This window comes from Leptodactylus fuscus, chromosome 4, assembly GCF_031893055.1.
Source record: "Leptodactylus fuscus isolate aLepFus1 chromosome 4, aLepFus1.hap2, whole genome shotgun sequence".
Lineage (NCBI taxonomy): Eukaryota > Metazoa > Chordata > Amphibia > Anura > Leptodactylidae > Leptodactylus > Leptodactylus fuscus.
Window position 1 is genome coordinate 193,396,710 of NC_134268.1, and position 13,827 is coordinate 193,410,536.

Below are 13,827 nucleotides of genomic sequence, written 5' to 3' on the forward strand. Positions count from 1 at the left end.
CCCATGTGGACCCAACAGACAAAAACCCGAGCACTAGCATAGAAAGTTTTTCTAAGCAGAATAACTTGCTCCAAATTCTCATAAAAATTGTAATTTTTTTTAAATCCAAAAAGTTGAGAAAGTTCCATTTTTTTTAAAAAAAATTGTCCCCATTGTTAGTTAGTATTACATTTCACATGACTCTTTCTTTGTAGCTCGCACCTTCTGCTAAGGACGGGGGTATGTAAATGGATCCTGCGCTGGGTTAAATCATCTATTGATTATTCATTTCTATTTGCTCAATCTGGGTATAAATATTTATTGGCAGCCGCTCCGACGTTCGAGCTGTCAGTGCGGAGATTCCAGATGAAGGACTCTGGAGGTTTGGAATGGAAAGACAGATGAAGGTACATATGTACACTATTAATAATTCACTCCTTAACAGTCCTCGGTGTAGCAGTCTCACCGGCTCAAGGTTCCAAATTGTCATTTAGCCTTCTGCGAGAGGAAATATAAATACAGTCCATGGTTTAGGGCACAGCATGCTCAGCATTTCTATATAACCACAGAAGTCAGTTAACTCTTCGATATAGTGCACTAGATATACTGTAGATAGAAAGTACTGGGATAATGGGAACTGCGTAGGCTGATGATAAACAAGCGCCATTACTAGATCTGTTTCAGACAGCTTTATATTTTATAAAACTAGTCTGGGAACTTGTCATAGCATCTGTTACTATCAAATAATATTAGGATATCTTGTTTAGTTTACATAAAAAGTACTTTTGTGATAGCTACCAATGTTACTTAGGTTCTGGTTAATGGTGTATGTCAGTAAGGTTATTAATATCATGTTATCGCCTATGCACTGCATCGCTGGGGGTCCGACCACTGATGCTAATCCATCCAATGATTGTAAAGATAATGTAAAATGGGACCACCTAGCAATGTGCATGTCCACCTATTGAGCGGAGTGCTGGTGGACACACATGCTCAGTTAGGCTCCATTCCCACGGAGTAACGCGCCGCGCATTCAGACACGCATACACGTGTCAGAGTGTGAGCGCTCAAAACAGATCCCATTCACTTCAATGTGTGCCGGCTCACGCGCGCTACACATTGAAATCAATGGGTTAAAAAGCCTCCCATTGATTTCAATATGTAGCGCCCGTAATCCGGCACACATTGAAGTGAATGGGATTTGTTTTGAGCGCTCACACTCTGACACGTATATGCGTGTCTGAATGCGCGGCGCGTTACTCCGTGGGTCAGAGCCTTACTCTTCCCACAACTAGGTCCCTGCACACCAATCCTCATTGCAGAACAGGCCTTAGGTGACATATACACGAACATATGTGTGTAGCCATGCCGTGATTGAACGGTGCGGATGGATTATACTGTAGATAGATGATATCCACATGTTGCCCATACCTTCACAACCCCATTCACTGAGGTCAATGAGCATGGACCACAAAGTGGACAGGTATTGGACCTTTCCCAAAGTTTTGGCCCAATATATGGTACGGTAAAAATACATAGTTGTGTGTATGGGGCCATTGGAATGATTGGGTCAGTTTGCTAGCTGTGAAAAACACAACTAGCATGGTGACAATGAACTCAGTCATGTACACGAATTACACGAAGCCTTAAGCCCGGTTCACATCTGCATTCGGTATTCCATCTGGGAAGACCACTTAGGACCCCCCCCCCCCCCCAATGGAATACCAAATGCATTAAAGAAGCACTTCAAGCACTACTTTTCTCTCCACATGATTCATGCGGACACTGCGCGCAAAACACACAGACCCCGTTACAGTCTATGGGGTCTGTATGCTTTCATTGCTCACCACTTTTTAACGCGTTTGGTATTCTGTTTGGGGTGGGGGTCCCCCTGAATGGAATACCAAACGCAGATGTGAGCCAGGTCTTAGAAAGAGCTTCCTGTTTTCTACGGGTGGAGAAGAGACCATATTGTACAAAGGAAAATAAAACGAGCAAACAATTAATTCTGGGAAGGTTTACAATAACCTATCTATGCATTGTTTTAGTATCTTTAATTTTTTAAAAAAAGTGCTATTTTTGTCCCTTTTTTGGCTTCATGTACATCACCCATAGACTTATATACCGTAGATCCCTATCATACCTCCATTGGTGTAACTTGAAGCTCCTTGGCCCCTATCAAAAATTTGTAATGAGGCCTGACTTTACCATATCTAATAGTGATGTCTTCTCATGTTATAGGGAGACCATGAACCCTTGAGGCTCCAGAGCCCAGTAGCAATTACTACCTCTGCACCTCCTATATCTATGTCTCTTTGAACCTCCAACTTTATATGACGACATATTCAATTTTTGTCTGCTGGAGCCCCCAAAATCCAGACTCCATCTATGTAATATAGTCTTCCGCAAAGATACCATAAAGAGCTGCAGGGGCTCCTTACGCCTCCATACAGGGCCCTATACACATGACATAAGGACTCACTATATACACCCACCTGCTCTATTTTTACAAAAAGTCCTCCGTACCAGCCTGGGTTAATGGTAATAAGATAATTATGAAGTTACTGAAGTGGGAAAGAAAAAAAAAAAAAACTCAGTTCAGAACTTTCTTTTCCGTGGTGAAATGTCAGCCGAGGATTAGTCAATAGTTCAGCCCGTCAATCACGGCGGTTCTGGCTCCGGCCTTCCAAATGACAAACGTTTGTTTTGTTTGTCATCTGAGCATTAGTAGCGTTAATGTGCGGCTCCACAATGCAGGCCTGTGTTTATATGCACGTAGCGTTGAAAAGCTGTAAATAATTAAAGCAATTAGCGGTGAGGTTTCCAGCGGTAAGACCAGTTGGTATTAAATGCCGGGTAAGCATCTGTCAGCTGTGTAGGTTATTTTCCACTGCCTGAAAAATAAAAATCTCATTTCCTTACTTGACATGGTTAAGTGAAATTCTTCTCGGCCTACTACAGAAAAGCTGGCGTTATGGTGACGGTCTATTTGTGCCCATTACATGAGCTGATACTGACCTGGTAAGACGATGGGGGTCTCCAATCATTGGCATTTTATTACCTCCAAAAATGTCTAATAGTTTATTCAATCCATATCGTAAATTTGTAAGAAATTTTCCTTATTTTGCTGATGATGTAAATCTCACTGGTATTTTACCACAAGATCCATACCAAACCTTGACATAGATATCTGACATGGATAGGTCGTATGAAGGGCCGCAGATTTTTCATGTGGAAACCTCATGTAATTATCTTTAGGTCCATTCACACGGAGGAAAATGGTGAGGAATTTGGTGTGGAATTTCAGCGCTGAAAAAGAAGCCTCCCATTGACTCCAATGGGTTCCTTTTTCTAAAGGAACCCACTGAAGTCAATGGGAGGCTTTTTTTTCAACACTGAAATTCCACACCAAATTCCTCACCATTTTCCTCCGTGTGAATGGACCCTTAGGGTCCATTCACACAGAGTTTTTTGGCGAGGATTTTGGCACTGAAAATCCATGTGAAAAAAAAAAAGCCTCCCATTGTCTTCAATGGGTGGAAAAAGGAACCCATTGAAGTCAATGGGAGGCTTTTTTTCCACGTGGATTTTCAGCACCAAAATCTTCGCCTCCTAAGGCCGGGGCCTCACGTGGTCTAAGTGCCGCAGCATTTGACAATCCCTACAAAGTGGATGAGATTCTTGCGAATCCCATCCACACATTGCAGAAAAATACAGGCAGCAGAAATGCTGTGATTTCCAAAACCTTTGCGGTTTTGGAAATCACAGGATGTCAATTATACCTACGTAAATGTTGGTGGTTTCCCTATAGGTATAATGGGAAAAACGCTGCAGGAAAAACTGCAATGCATTTCCGCTATGGTCTTTCCTGCAACGCTTTTTCGCTACAGCCTGCTACATGGGGCTTTAGCCTGAGCAAAATTTCTGTGGGGTTTGTGGGCATTCCATTCATCTGTAAGGATTTTTTGGCTTAGGTTTTATAGATTTTTATTGTTTTTTTGTCATAAACAATACAGAACCTTAGGGGGAAAGAGGGTAACGTACAACATAGAGGTAAAGTGAGAACAAGGCAGCAAAGTCTATCCAGGCAGGTAGACCTCCACAATAAGACAGCAAGGTGACTCCAAGAGGTTAAGCAGAGGTAAAATGGTCATCAATATTTTTAACCCATAATACCCCTTTTATTTTATCAGGACAACCCCTGTCCACATGCCCCTATTATGCCCCTAGCTGAAAAACAAGGAAGTACGATAAGCAGAAGCTTACAGAATGACAGACAGGTATAGAAGTTATGATGGCCCTGCCCATGAGGAGTTGCAATCTACAGTCTTAAAGGCTAAGAAAAAAGCTTCTAAAAATGCTAATCCATTATCCCATGTTTTCAATAATCGAAAATCTATGTATGGAGATTATGTGGCCTAAAGGTATATTTTAGAAGAAAATTAATTAATTATATTTTGGAAAATATGAAAATCTGTTTTCCAGGATGTAATTAGGAAAACAATGCCTCGGTTCGCTGCCACTAGGACAGCCCCTTTAATCATCATGCATGACTTTTTCAATAAGCCTAATACCATGATGCGGGGTTATTGCCAGACTAGTATATCTATCCCAAAAGGAACAGACTCCCAGCTGTGGACAGCGCTGTTTCGATCTGTTTGGATCTCATCAGCACAGCGTAAGGAAACTAGTCTGGCAATAACCCCGATTCATGGTATCAGGCTTACTGAAAAAGTCATGGTGATGTTTAAAGGGGCCGTCCTAGTGGCAGCGAACAGAGGCATTGTTTTCCTAATTACATCCCCGAAAACAAATTTGCATATTCCCCAGAATCCTCCAGTGGAGCACAAATGGCTTGTAAGTCTGCATATGCCTGCAAAGGTGGCCTGAAAAGGCACTCTCCTTAATGAGTTTTCTTATATTTTGGAGTAATATATTATTAAGGTTTCATGGATGAAGGTGGATTGAGATATATGGTAATTTATCAAACAAAAGCACAGGATTTCCAAATAACATACTGTATAACATGTATTGGATTTATTAGCTGCTTACAGTATATTGCCCTATATACACGCAGCCAATATGTTTTTGTCAGAATATTCATTCAATAGGCTAGGACTGAGCCCGAGGCAAAACAGGAAAGGATGGACTGTGAAGCCACATCTTAAGTGGCATGTGTCAGTCTTACATTTTCTCAAGATGAATGATTAGATAGAGAGGTTAGTACTAGGTCAATTTATCACCAGATATTCCTATGGACGATTAATATTTAATTGAGAATGTTGGTCTATTTCTATTACAAAAAAGTGAAGCTTAAAATAAGCTAAAAACCTTGAATTAAAAAAAAAAAATCATAAATAGAAAAAAGTTCCCTAATACCCTGCTGTACACTGCCAGGTCCAAAATGGAATACTCACAAGCTGGGGCATTTATTTTCTAAAATGTTATATATCCAAATTAGACTCAGGCTCCACGTTGTGGAAATGCAGCTTTTTTTTTTTTGTTGCAGAATTTACATGCTTCTTTTTTAATCCAAACCCAGTCGTGGCTACAAAAGGAATGGAGAATATATTGGAAGCTCTTATACCTCTGTCTTCTGCTCAATCCACCCCTGGCTTTGGCTAAAAAAAAAAAAAAAAAAAAGCAGAATCATCAACAATAAATGCTACATTTCTTTAACGTGGGGCCTTATATACCGTATATACTCGAGTATAAGCCGACCCGAATATAAGTCGAGGCCCCTAATTTTACCACAAAAAACTGGGAAAACTTATTGACTCGAGTATAAGCCGAGGGGGGGGAAATGCAGCAGCTACTGGAAAATTTCAAAAATTAAAATGGTCGGAGTTTTGGGTGCAGTAGATGCTGGGTGCTGGGGAAAGGGGAGGGGGTGTTTTGGTTGTCTGTCTGCCCCTTCCCTGAGCTTGAGGACTGAGTTTTTTTCCTGTGTTAGCGTTATTTAAACGCACTCACGTTATAATTTTTTTCTTCTGTCACGTTTTTCTATTTGTGTGGAAGCTGTATTTTTTTAATGAAGTAAACTAAAAGGTGAAATTTTATACCTGAAGAGTGTTGCAAGCCATCTCTTTCTACTTACTTCATGGTGGCCTCATGTTGAATACATAAATCATGCATTTTCTGTGGAGCAATACATTGCCCCAACTGATGGGGAGCCATTACATATCACAGTTGGCCACCCCTACTAGTGATATGTAGAAGACATCCTATCACCACAAGTGTTACTTCTCATGGCAGGGCTTCCAACTGGTATTTTCCAGCAGGATAATGCTAGCCCACAGACAGCAAGGTGAAGGTCTCCATCAGATGCAACACTTTCTTCACCAGATTTATCACTGATTGAGCTTTTAGGGGACCAGCTGGGATGCCAACCTCAGCAACCATCGAGTCTGTGGGATCTACAGGCTCAACTGCAAAAGTGCCACAGAATACCCTAAGGAACCTGTATGCCTCCATGTCCAACCATATATCACCTTGTATCTAGGCTAGAAGCAGTCCAACGGGATACTAGAGCCTCCATTCACTTGTAGAGTTTTCTCCACTAAACTTCTCCTTTTGCTCTAATATCGTCATTACATATATCATCATTACATTCACACATAGAAAGTTTCATTGCACTCCAACCACTCCTTGATGTGTAATAATTGTGTCAGTGAGCGGTAAGTAATACATTACATTTCTCATAGTACTGTGGTATTGTCTTGATGGCAATCAATGAGTATGAGAATGACTTGAATGAAAGGAATATATTTTCTTTCATAGACAGAATGGATGTTGAGTTCATTGAACTAGTCGCTATCTATGACACCCACTCTAGTGTGCACATCTATTGATTCTTAAAGTCCTTCAAAATCCTTTAAGAGAAAGCTCACATCTCAGACTAGAGGACTGTAAAGTTCACTCCATTGACACTGGCTGCTAATGCAGGCTGTGCCAGTCAATTGCCCGAGACAGTAATTTTTAGCAAGGATTGATCACAGATATTCAACTTGTCTGAGCGACACCACGAAACGTCGCTTTAGCGACACAAGCAGCACATTGTCCTTCCGTAACAGCGATGAGGTTCCATCTACATATAAGTAATATCACTTATATTGCTATTTTAATTTATACTGACAATATCTATTTATAGGGTTTTTTCCAGACTAAAAATATTGATGATGTATTCTTAGGACAGGTCATCAATATCAGATTGGAAGAGGTCTACTCAAGGGATCGATCAGATCTGCCACTACATAGAGAACTGACATCTGTTGTTTTGCTCCTAGTCGCTTCTGGAATAGCTGATAGAATAGGTCATGAAGATTAAATGCCTCCGAAAAACACCTTTAATGTCTACCCCCAATGAGACATAAAAATTTCACAGTGCTTTTAGAGCGTATGTACATTACCTTTGAAAACTTTTTCTTTTTGACGTTCTGTTATTTGTATTACAGATCTATTCCTACTAATAGGAAGTGACTTTTTCTATGCAATCCTATATATACAGTGCAGTTGCATCCTGGTCATGATCCCTATGTCTACAATCCTGATAGCTCACATTATGCTTGCCAGTCCTCCTCTCTACCCTTTAACACAGCAGGCACCGCTCACTTAAAATGTGCCAATGCTGCTGTGATCACAGGACTTTATTAGCAGGTAAGTTCCCACTATAAAAAGCCTGTATCATTTTCGGTTTGGGTTAGATAGTAAAATGATATGATATCTGTAAATGACGTGCTATCTAACTTACCCCTCGTTCAAATCTGCGTTTGCTAATCTGTTCGGGGAGTCAAACAGAATACCAAACGCACTGGCAGGCGGTGTGCAGTGAAAGCACACAGACACCATAGACTATAATGTGGTCCATCTGCTCTCCGCACGGTGTCATGTGGACAGAAAAGTAGATCATGATCTACTTTCATGTCTGCATGATTCATGCAGGCAATGGGCGGAAAGCACACGGACCAAATTACAGTCTACGGGGTCCATGTGCTTTCACTGCACACCACTTGCCAGTGCGTCCGGTAGTCCACTCGGGGGGTCCCCATGCAGACTCCCCAAACGGATTACCAAGCGCAGATGTGAACGAGGGGTTGCATGTGTCTATGTGTGGCTACAGAGTGGCTGCATCGTAATTCAGTTGAAGGTTTTGCTGGAGATATTGTATTTAAATAAGATAAGATAAGATAAGATAATCCTTTAATAGTCCCACCTTGGGGAAATTTCAGCGTGTTACAGCAGCATAGTAATACAGATACAGGATAATACAGAGTAATATGTTACAGACGTAGACACAGATAAGCTGAGAAGAGAAGATATACTAGGAGTCCATGGCAGCTAAGGAAAAACAGAAGAGAAAGAGGAAGACCTCATGGTCATCTTCATAATCATTAGTTCTCTGTGCGGAGAGCTCTTCGTTTGGTCTGATGTAGATTATACAGCCTGGTCGCGGTTGGAAGGAAGGACCTGCGATAGCGCTCCTTCTCACACTTGGGGTGAAGCAGACGGTCGCTTACAGTGCTGCCAAGTCCCATCAGGGTCCCATACATGGGGTGGGATTTGTTCTCCCGCATGGAGGTCACCACAGACAGTATCCTTCTGTCACCCACCACCTGTACTGGGTCCAAGGGGCTCCCCAGGACAGAGCTGGCCCTCCTGATCAGCCTGTCAAGTCTATTTCTGTCCCTGGTTGATATACTGCTTCCCCAGCAGGCCACACCGAAAAAGATGGCTGAGGCAACCACAGAGTTGAAGAAGGCCCTAAGAAGTGTCCCCTGGACTCCGAAGGCCCTCAGCCTCCTGAGCAGGTAGAGTCTGCTGTAGCCCTTTCTGTGCAGCGCCTCCAGGTGATCAGCCCAGTCTAGTTTATTATTGAGGAGCACGCCCAGGTACTTATAGGTCCTGACTATCTCAATACATGTTCCTTGGATCTCCACCGGGGTCGGAGCACCTCTCCGTTTACTAAAGTCCACCACCATCTCCTTGGTCTTCCCAGCATTAATCCTGAGCTGGTTCTGCTGGCACCATTCAACAAAATCCCGGTTTAAGTCTCTGTATTCCCTATCATCGCCATCAGTGATAAGGCCGACTATAGCAGAGTCATCGGAGTACTTCTGTAAGTAACAGCTGGATGAGTTGTGCCTGAAGTCAGCAGTGTACAGTGTGAAGAGGAATGGGGCAAGAACTGTACCTTGAGGTGCCCCCGTACTACAGGGTTCCATAACAAACTGGAGTCCTTAAAGGGGCGTTCCAGTTCATATTTGTAATGCATAGCTATGGTTAAAATAACATATACTATATACTTACCTATCCTTTTGGATGGGGACTCAGCAAAGTCCGACCTTTGTTTACTTTCTGCCTACACATGAACTGGGTGCTCCTGTATGGGATAAGGTCAAGAAGACTGAGAACCCAAACAGAGACTCTCCATTAGCTCCTCTGTATAACAGACAGGTAGGTAAGTATATGTTATTTGTTATTTTAAACCAGGCTATGAATTAAAAAATACAACCTGGACCCCCCTTTAACCAAATTACAGCTAAGTTATGGAAGGAAACATCTGTATCTACCCATCTATCTATGAATCTGTCTGCAAGGAGGAAGTAAAGATCTACAGTTAGTCAACTCTTCTCCAACTTTCTCCCATATTGAAATGGAGCATACAAGTAAATGAAGCTAATGGCTGTATTTTCCTAGAGGTTCCAAGGTGGACGACTGGAGGTGCAAATCATTTGGACTAGTTTAGTATTCTGTAAAAACTCTATATACCTGCATATCTCGATACACGAACAGGTCTGTATAATCAGTACCAACCAACAATCATTCACACAGCTAAACAAGTCCCCTGCCAACCTGGTTTATCCTTCACAACACTAATGAGATCGGAGCACTGCTTTATTTGCTCAGTAATCACATAACACCTGTCTCTGTCAGCCATACGACTGGAAAAGCTAGCAAACCGTTTCATTGTAGCTAAGGTGCTTCAAGCATAGGAAACCTCTGTTTGCAAAAAAGTTAATATGTAACCAGATATGTGAGAACGTTTTGTACTTATTAGTCATTTCTAATTTGAGAACAATCACAATGACATCTGGATGCTAAGAAAGCGGATTCAGCAGTGTGCCAGTAAGAGGGCTGTAAAGGCCGCAGATAGCACAGCCGTCAAACACACTTTCAGAACTCTTTACTGGGGCCCCACATTGCAGAAATGCAGATTTTTTTGTTGCAGATTTGGTGCAGTTTTTTGAGCCAAAGCTAAGAATGGCTACAAAAGAAATCAGAAATTTATAGGAAGTTCTTGTAATAATTAGAGATGAGCGAGTAGTATTCGATCGAGTAGGTATTTGATAGAATACTACGGTATTCAAAATATTCGCACTCGATTGAATACTATCGCTATTGACAGTAAAGATTCGATTCAGAACCAGCGTTGATTGGTCGAATGCTATACAGTGTGGCAAGAACACAGAGCCCATTATATGCTATGGGGTCCGTGTGCTTAACTGTCCAGCGCTTGCAGTTGCGCTGATATTCCGTTTGTGGGGGACCTCCTGCAGACTCCTTCCAGATAGGAGGCAAGCACTAATGTGAACCGGCCCATAGTCTATGGGGTCCGTGCGCTTTAACTCCACAATGGAGACTGCTGTGGTCTGATATTGGACTCCGCCTCCTCACAGATGAGCCTCCGGCAGAACCAATGTTGATTGGCCTAATGCTGTACACTGTATAGCATTCGGCCAATCAACGCTGGTCAATGCATTCCTATGAGAAAAAGTCAGCTCCCGCATAAACGCAAGCTGCCAGCTCTCCCGATTAGCAAAGACGAGCCTGCTGTAGAACCAGCTTTGATTTGCTGAATGCTATACAGTGTATAGCATTCGGCCAATCAACGCTGGTTCTGCAGAACGAGTAAGGGCCGGTTCACATTAGCGCTTGCCTCCCGTCCGGAAGGAGTCCGCAGGAGGACCCCCTCGAATGGAATATCAGCGCAACTGCAAGCGCTGTGCAGTCAAAGCACACGGATCCCATAGACTATAATGGGGTCCGTGCGCTTTAACTGCACAGCGCTCCTCCGAAACACTCTCCTCCTGCTACTCGTAGACTTGGTGAGTCTCCTTTAGTCGAATAGTGGTTTCCCCTGAAACGAGCATTTTTTCCCATAGACTATAATGGGATTCGATATTCGATCGAGTAGTCGAATATTGAGGCTCTACTCGAAACAAATATCGAATCTCGAATATTTCACTACTCGCTCATCTCTAACCATTACACTACAATAGTATTGATGCAAACCCAGTAGACCTCCTTGAGATCAGAGCTACCACGATAAATCGAGTACTTGTTAATACATCCATATTATAACTCTCATAACTTCCAATATATCCCATTTTAGGACTTGCTGACATATGTATTACTTTGACAAATGAAACATCCAGAATATAAATTAGGTTCGGAGTGAAACAAATCTTACTTCCTTAGGATTAAGACAGTTAAATTTGTCCTTGTGGATTTCTAATGAGAGAGAATCTGTTTCCATTACTTACGATCAGAGTAGATAGAATTTAACGTAGTAGAGGTAATACACAATATCACATTGTTCTACATTTTAGCAAGATTTTTCATTGATTTGGCCAATATATATATATATATATATATATATATATATATATATATATATATATCTCAATGTTTGCTTATTTTGCAAAAATTATAAATCTGCTTTCATCTCGTCCAAGAAATTATATTATGTGGACAGGAGTGGTAGGATTTGTCTTCTGGCTTTGGTGGTTGCCAAGTAAACATAATGGATTACAGATGGCGATTTCTTACAAGGGTTGCTGTAAAGAAGGAGACATTCATTCATGTCACATTCAGCACTGCTTTCTTGCTGAGCATGAACTAGAGACGTGAAACATTTACAGAAATATATTTAGGTGGGTTGTCAAACAAAAAGAAAATTACAGTCAACAAAAGTAATTAGAATGAATTGCAAAAACGCTACAGCAAAAATATTCAATCGATCCTAATCGGGCAAATTCTGCTATTGGCTACTAACAAAATAACACTGAAAACAATGTTGGTGTTAAAGGCTAACAAAGACAAAGTGAGAAACTTCATGAAAGTAAGTATATTAGTATGACACAATGATGGGTGATAAATGGAAATGCATTGTCCAGAAGAATTATTAGGAATAATATTATAATATATTTTTATAAGAAATTAGCGAATTGATTCAGAATAAAATGAATTCAAAATTTCCACCAAAGTTTGGCAACTCTTAAACTTTTTTGGATTTGTCTGACACAAAATGGCGTAAGGCTATGTCACTAGTATCTCTCAGTCACGGACCTGCTTTCAATGACAGAGTGACCTCAACCACAGTCATTGGTTGACGTGGTCCAAGTTACTCACGATCATTGTAAACAAGGCAATGACTGCGAGTTACTATTGGAATGTTTTGGACCAATGACATGGTAAAATACCATACCAAAAAAGTCCAGTAGTAACTCACAGTCATGGACCTACTATTAATGGCCAAGAGTCACTTAATTGTAAGATGGCCAATGAGACTCTTCAGCGGTCTTGGTTACTCTCCGTCATTGAAAAGAGGGCAAAGACCGAGTGTTACTACTCTACCAAAAAATTCCAATAAGCAATAGGAGAAATTTTGATTCAGACCAAATTTATTCCGACTGAATCAAATCCGACGGCTGGATTTCAGTGAACAACATTCACTCATCTCGAATCCATTTCTTCTCCAGCTATGGGTTGTATAGTAAATTAGTTGCAAACATTTACATGAAAAAATAATAGAAACTGTACAAAAATAGACTTACCATTCAAGCACATCTCATATTGTTTGCAAAGGTCGTCTTCAAACAAGCATCCTAAAAAATAAAAGAAATTTTTTTTTTATTGGCAACAAAGTAGTAACTGCACATCCACAAGTAGTAAGCGTAGATACAGTTAGGGCCAGAAATATTTGGACAGTGACACAAGTTTTGTTATTTTAGCTGTTTACTAAAACATGTTCAGAAATACAATTATATATATAATATGGGCTGAAAGTGCACACTCCCAGCTGCAATATGAGAGTTTCCACATCCAAATCGGAGAAAGGGTTTAGGAATCATAGCTCTGTAATGCATAGCCTCCTCTTTTTCAAGGGACCAAAAGTAATTGGACAATGGATTCTAAGGGCTGCAATTAACTCTGAAGGCGTCTCCCTCGTAAACCTGTAATCAATTAAGTAGTTAAAAGGTCTGGGGTTGATTCCAGTTGTGTGGTTTTGCATTTGGAAGCTGTTGCTGTGACCAGACAACATGCGGTCAAAGGAACTCTCAATTGAGGTGAAGCAGGACATCCTGAGGCTGAAAAAAAAGAAAAAATCCATCAGAGAGATAGCAGACATGCTTGGAGTAGCAAAATCAACAGTCGGGTACATTCTAAGAAAAAAGGAATTGACTGGTGAGCTTGGGAACTCAAAAAGGCCTGGGCGTCCACGGATGACAACAGTGGTGGATGATCACCGCATACTTTCTTTGGTCAAGAAGAACCCGTTCACAACATCAACTGAAGTCCAGAACACTCTCAGTGAAGTAGGTGTATCTGTCTCTAAGTCAACAGTAAAGAGAAGACTCCATGAAAGTAAATACAAAGGGTTCACATCTAGATGCAAACCATTCATCAATTCCAAAAATAGACAGGCCAGAGTTAAATTTGCTGAAAAACACCTCAAGAAGCCAGCTCAGTTCTGGAAAAGTATTCTATGGACAGATGAGACAAAGATCAACCTGTACCAGAATGATGGGAAGAAAAAAGTTTGGAGAAGAAAGGGAACGGCACATG

General features: G+C 41.2%; 1 protein-coding gene across 1 annotated transcript in view; it reads right to left on the reverse strand.

Annotated features, from left to right (window-relative positions):
• The window catches only part of PTPRN2 (protein tyrosine phosphatase receptor type N2), a 723,914-nt gene that overhangs the window by 598,590 nt on the left and 111,497 nt on the right, over positions 1 to 13,827 (reverse strand). The window contains exon 2 of the mRNA XM_075271520.1: positions 12,816 to 12,866. Coding sequence (XP_075127621.1) covers positions 12,816 to 12,866 — 51 coding nt within the window. The remainder of the gene's footprint in view (positions 1 to 12,815; positions 12,867 to 13,827) is intronic.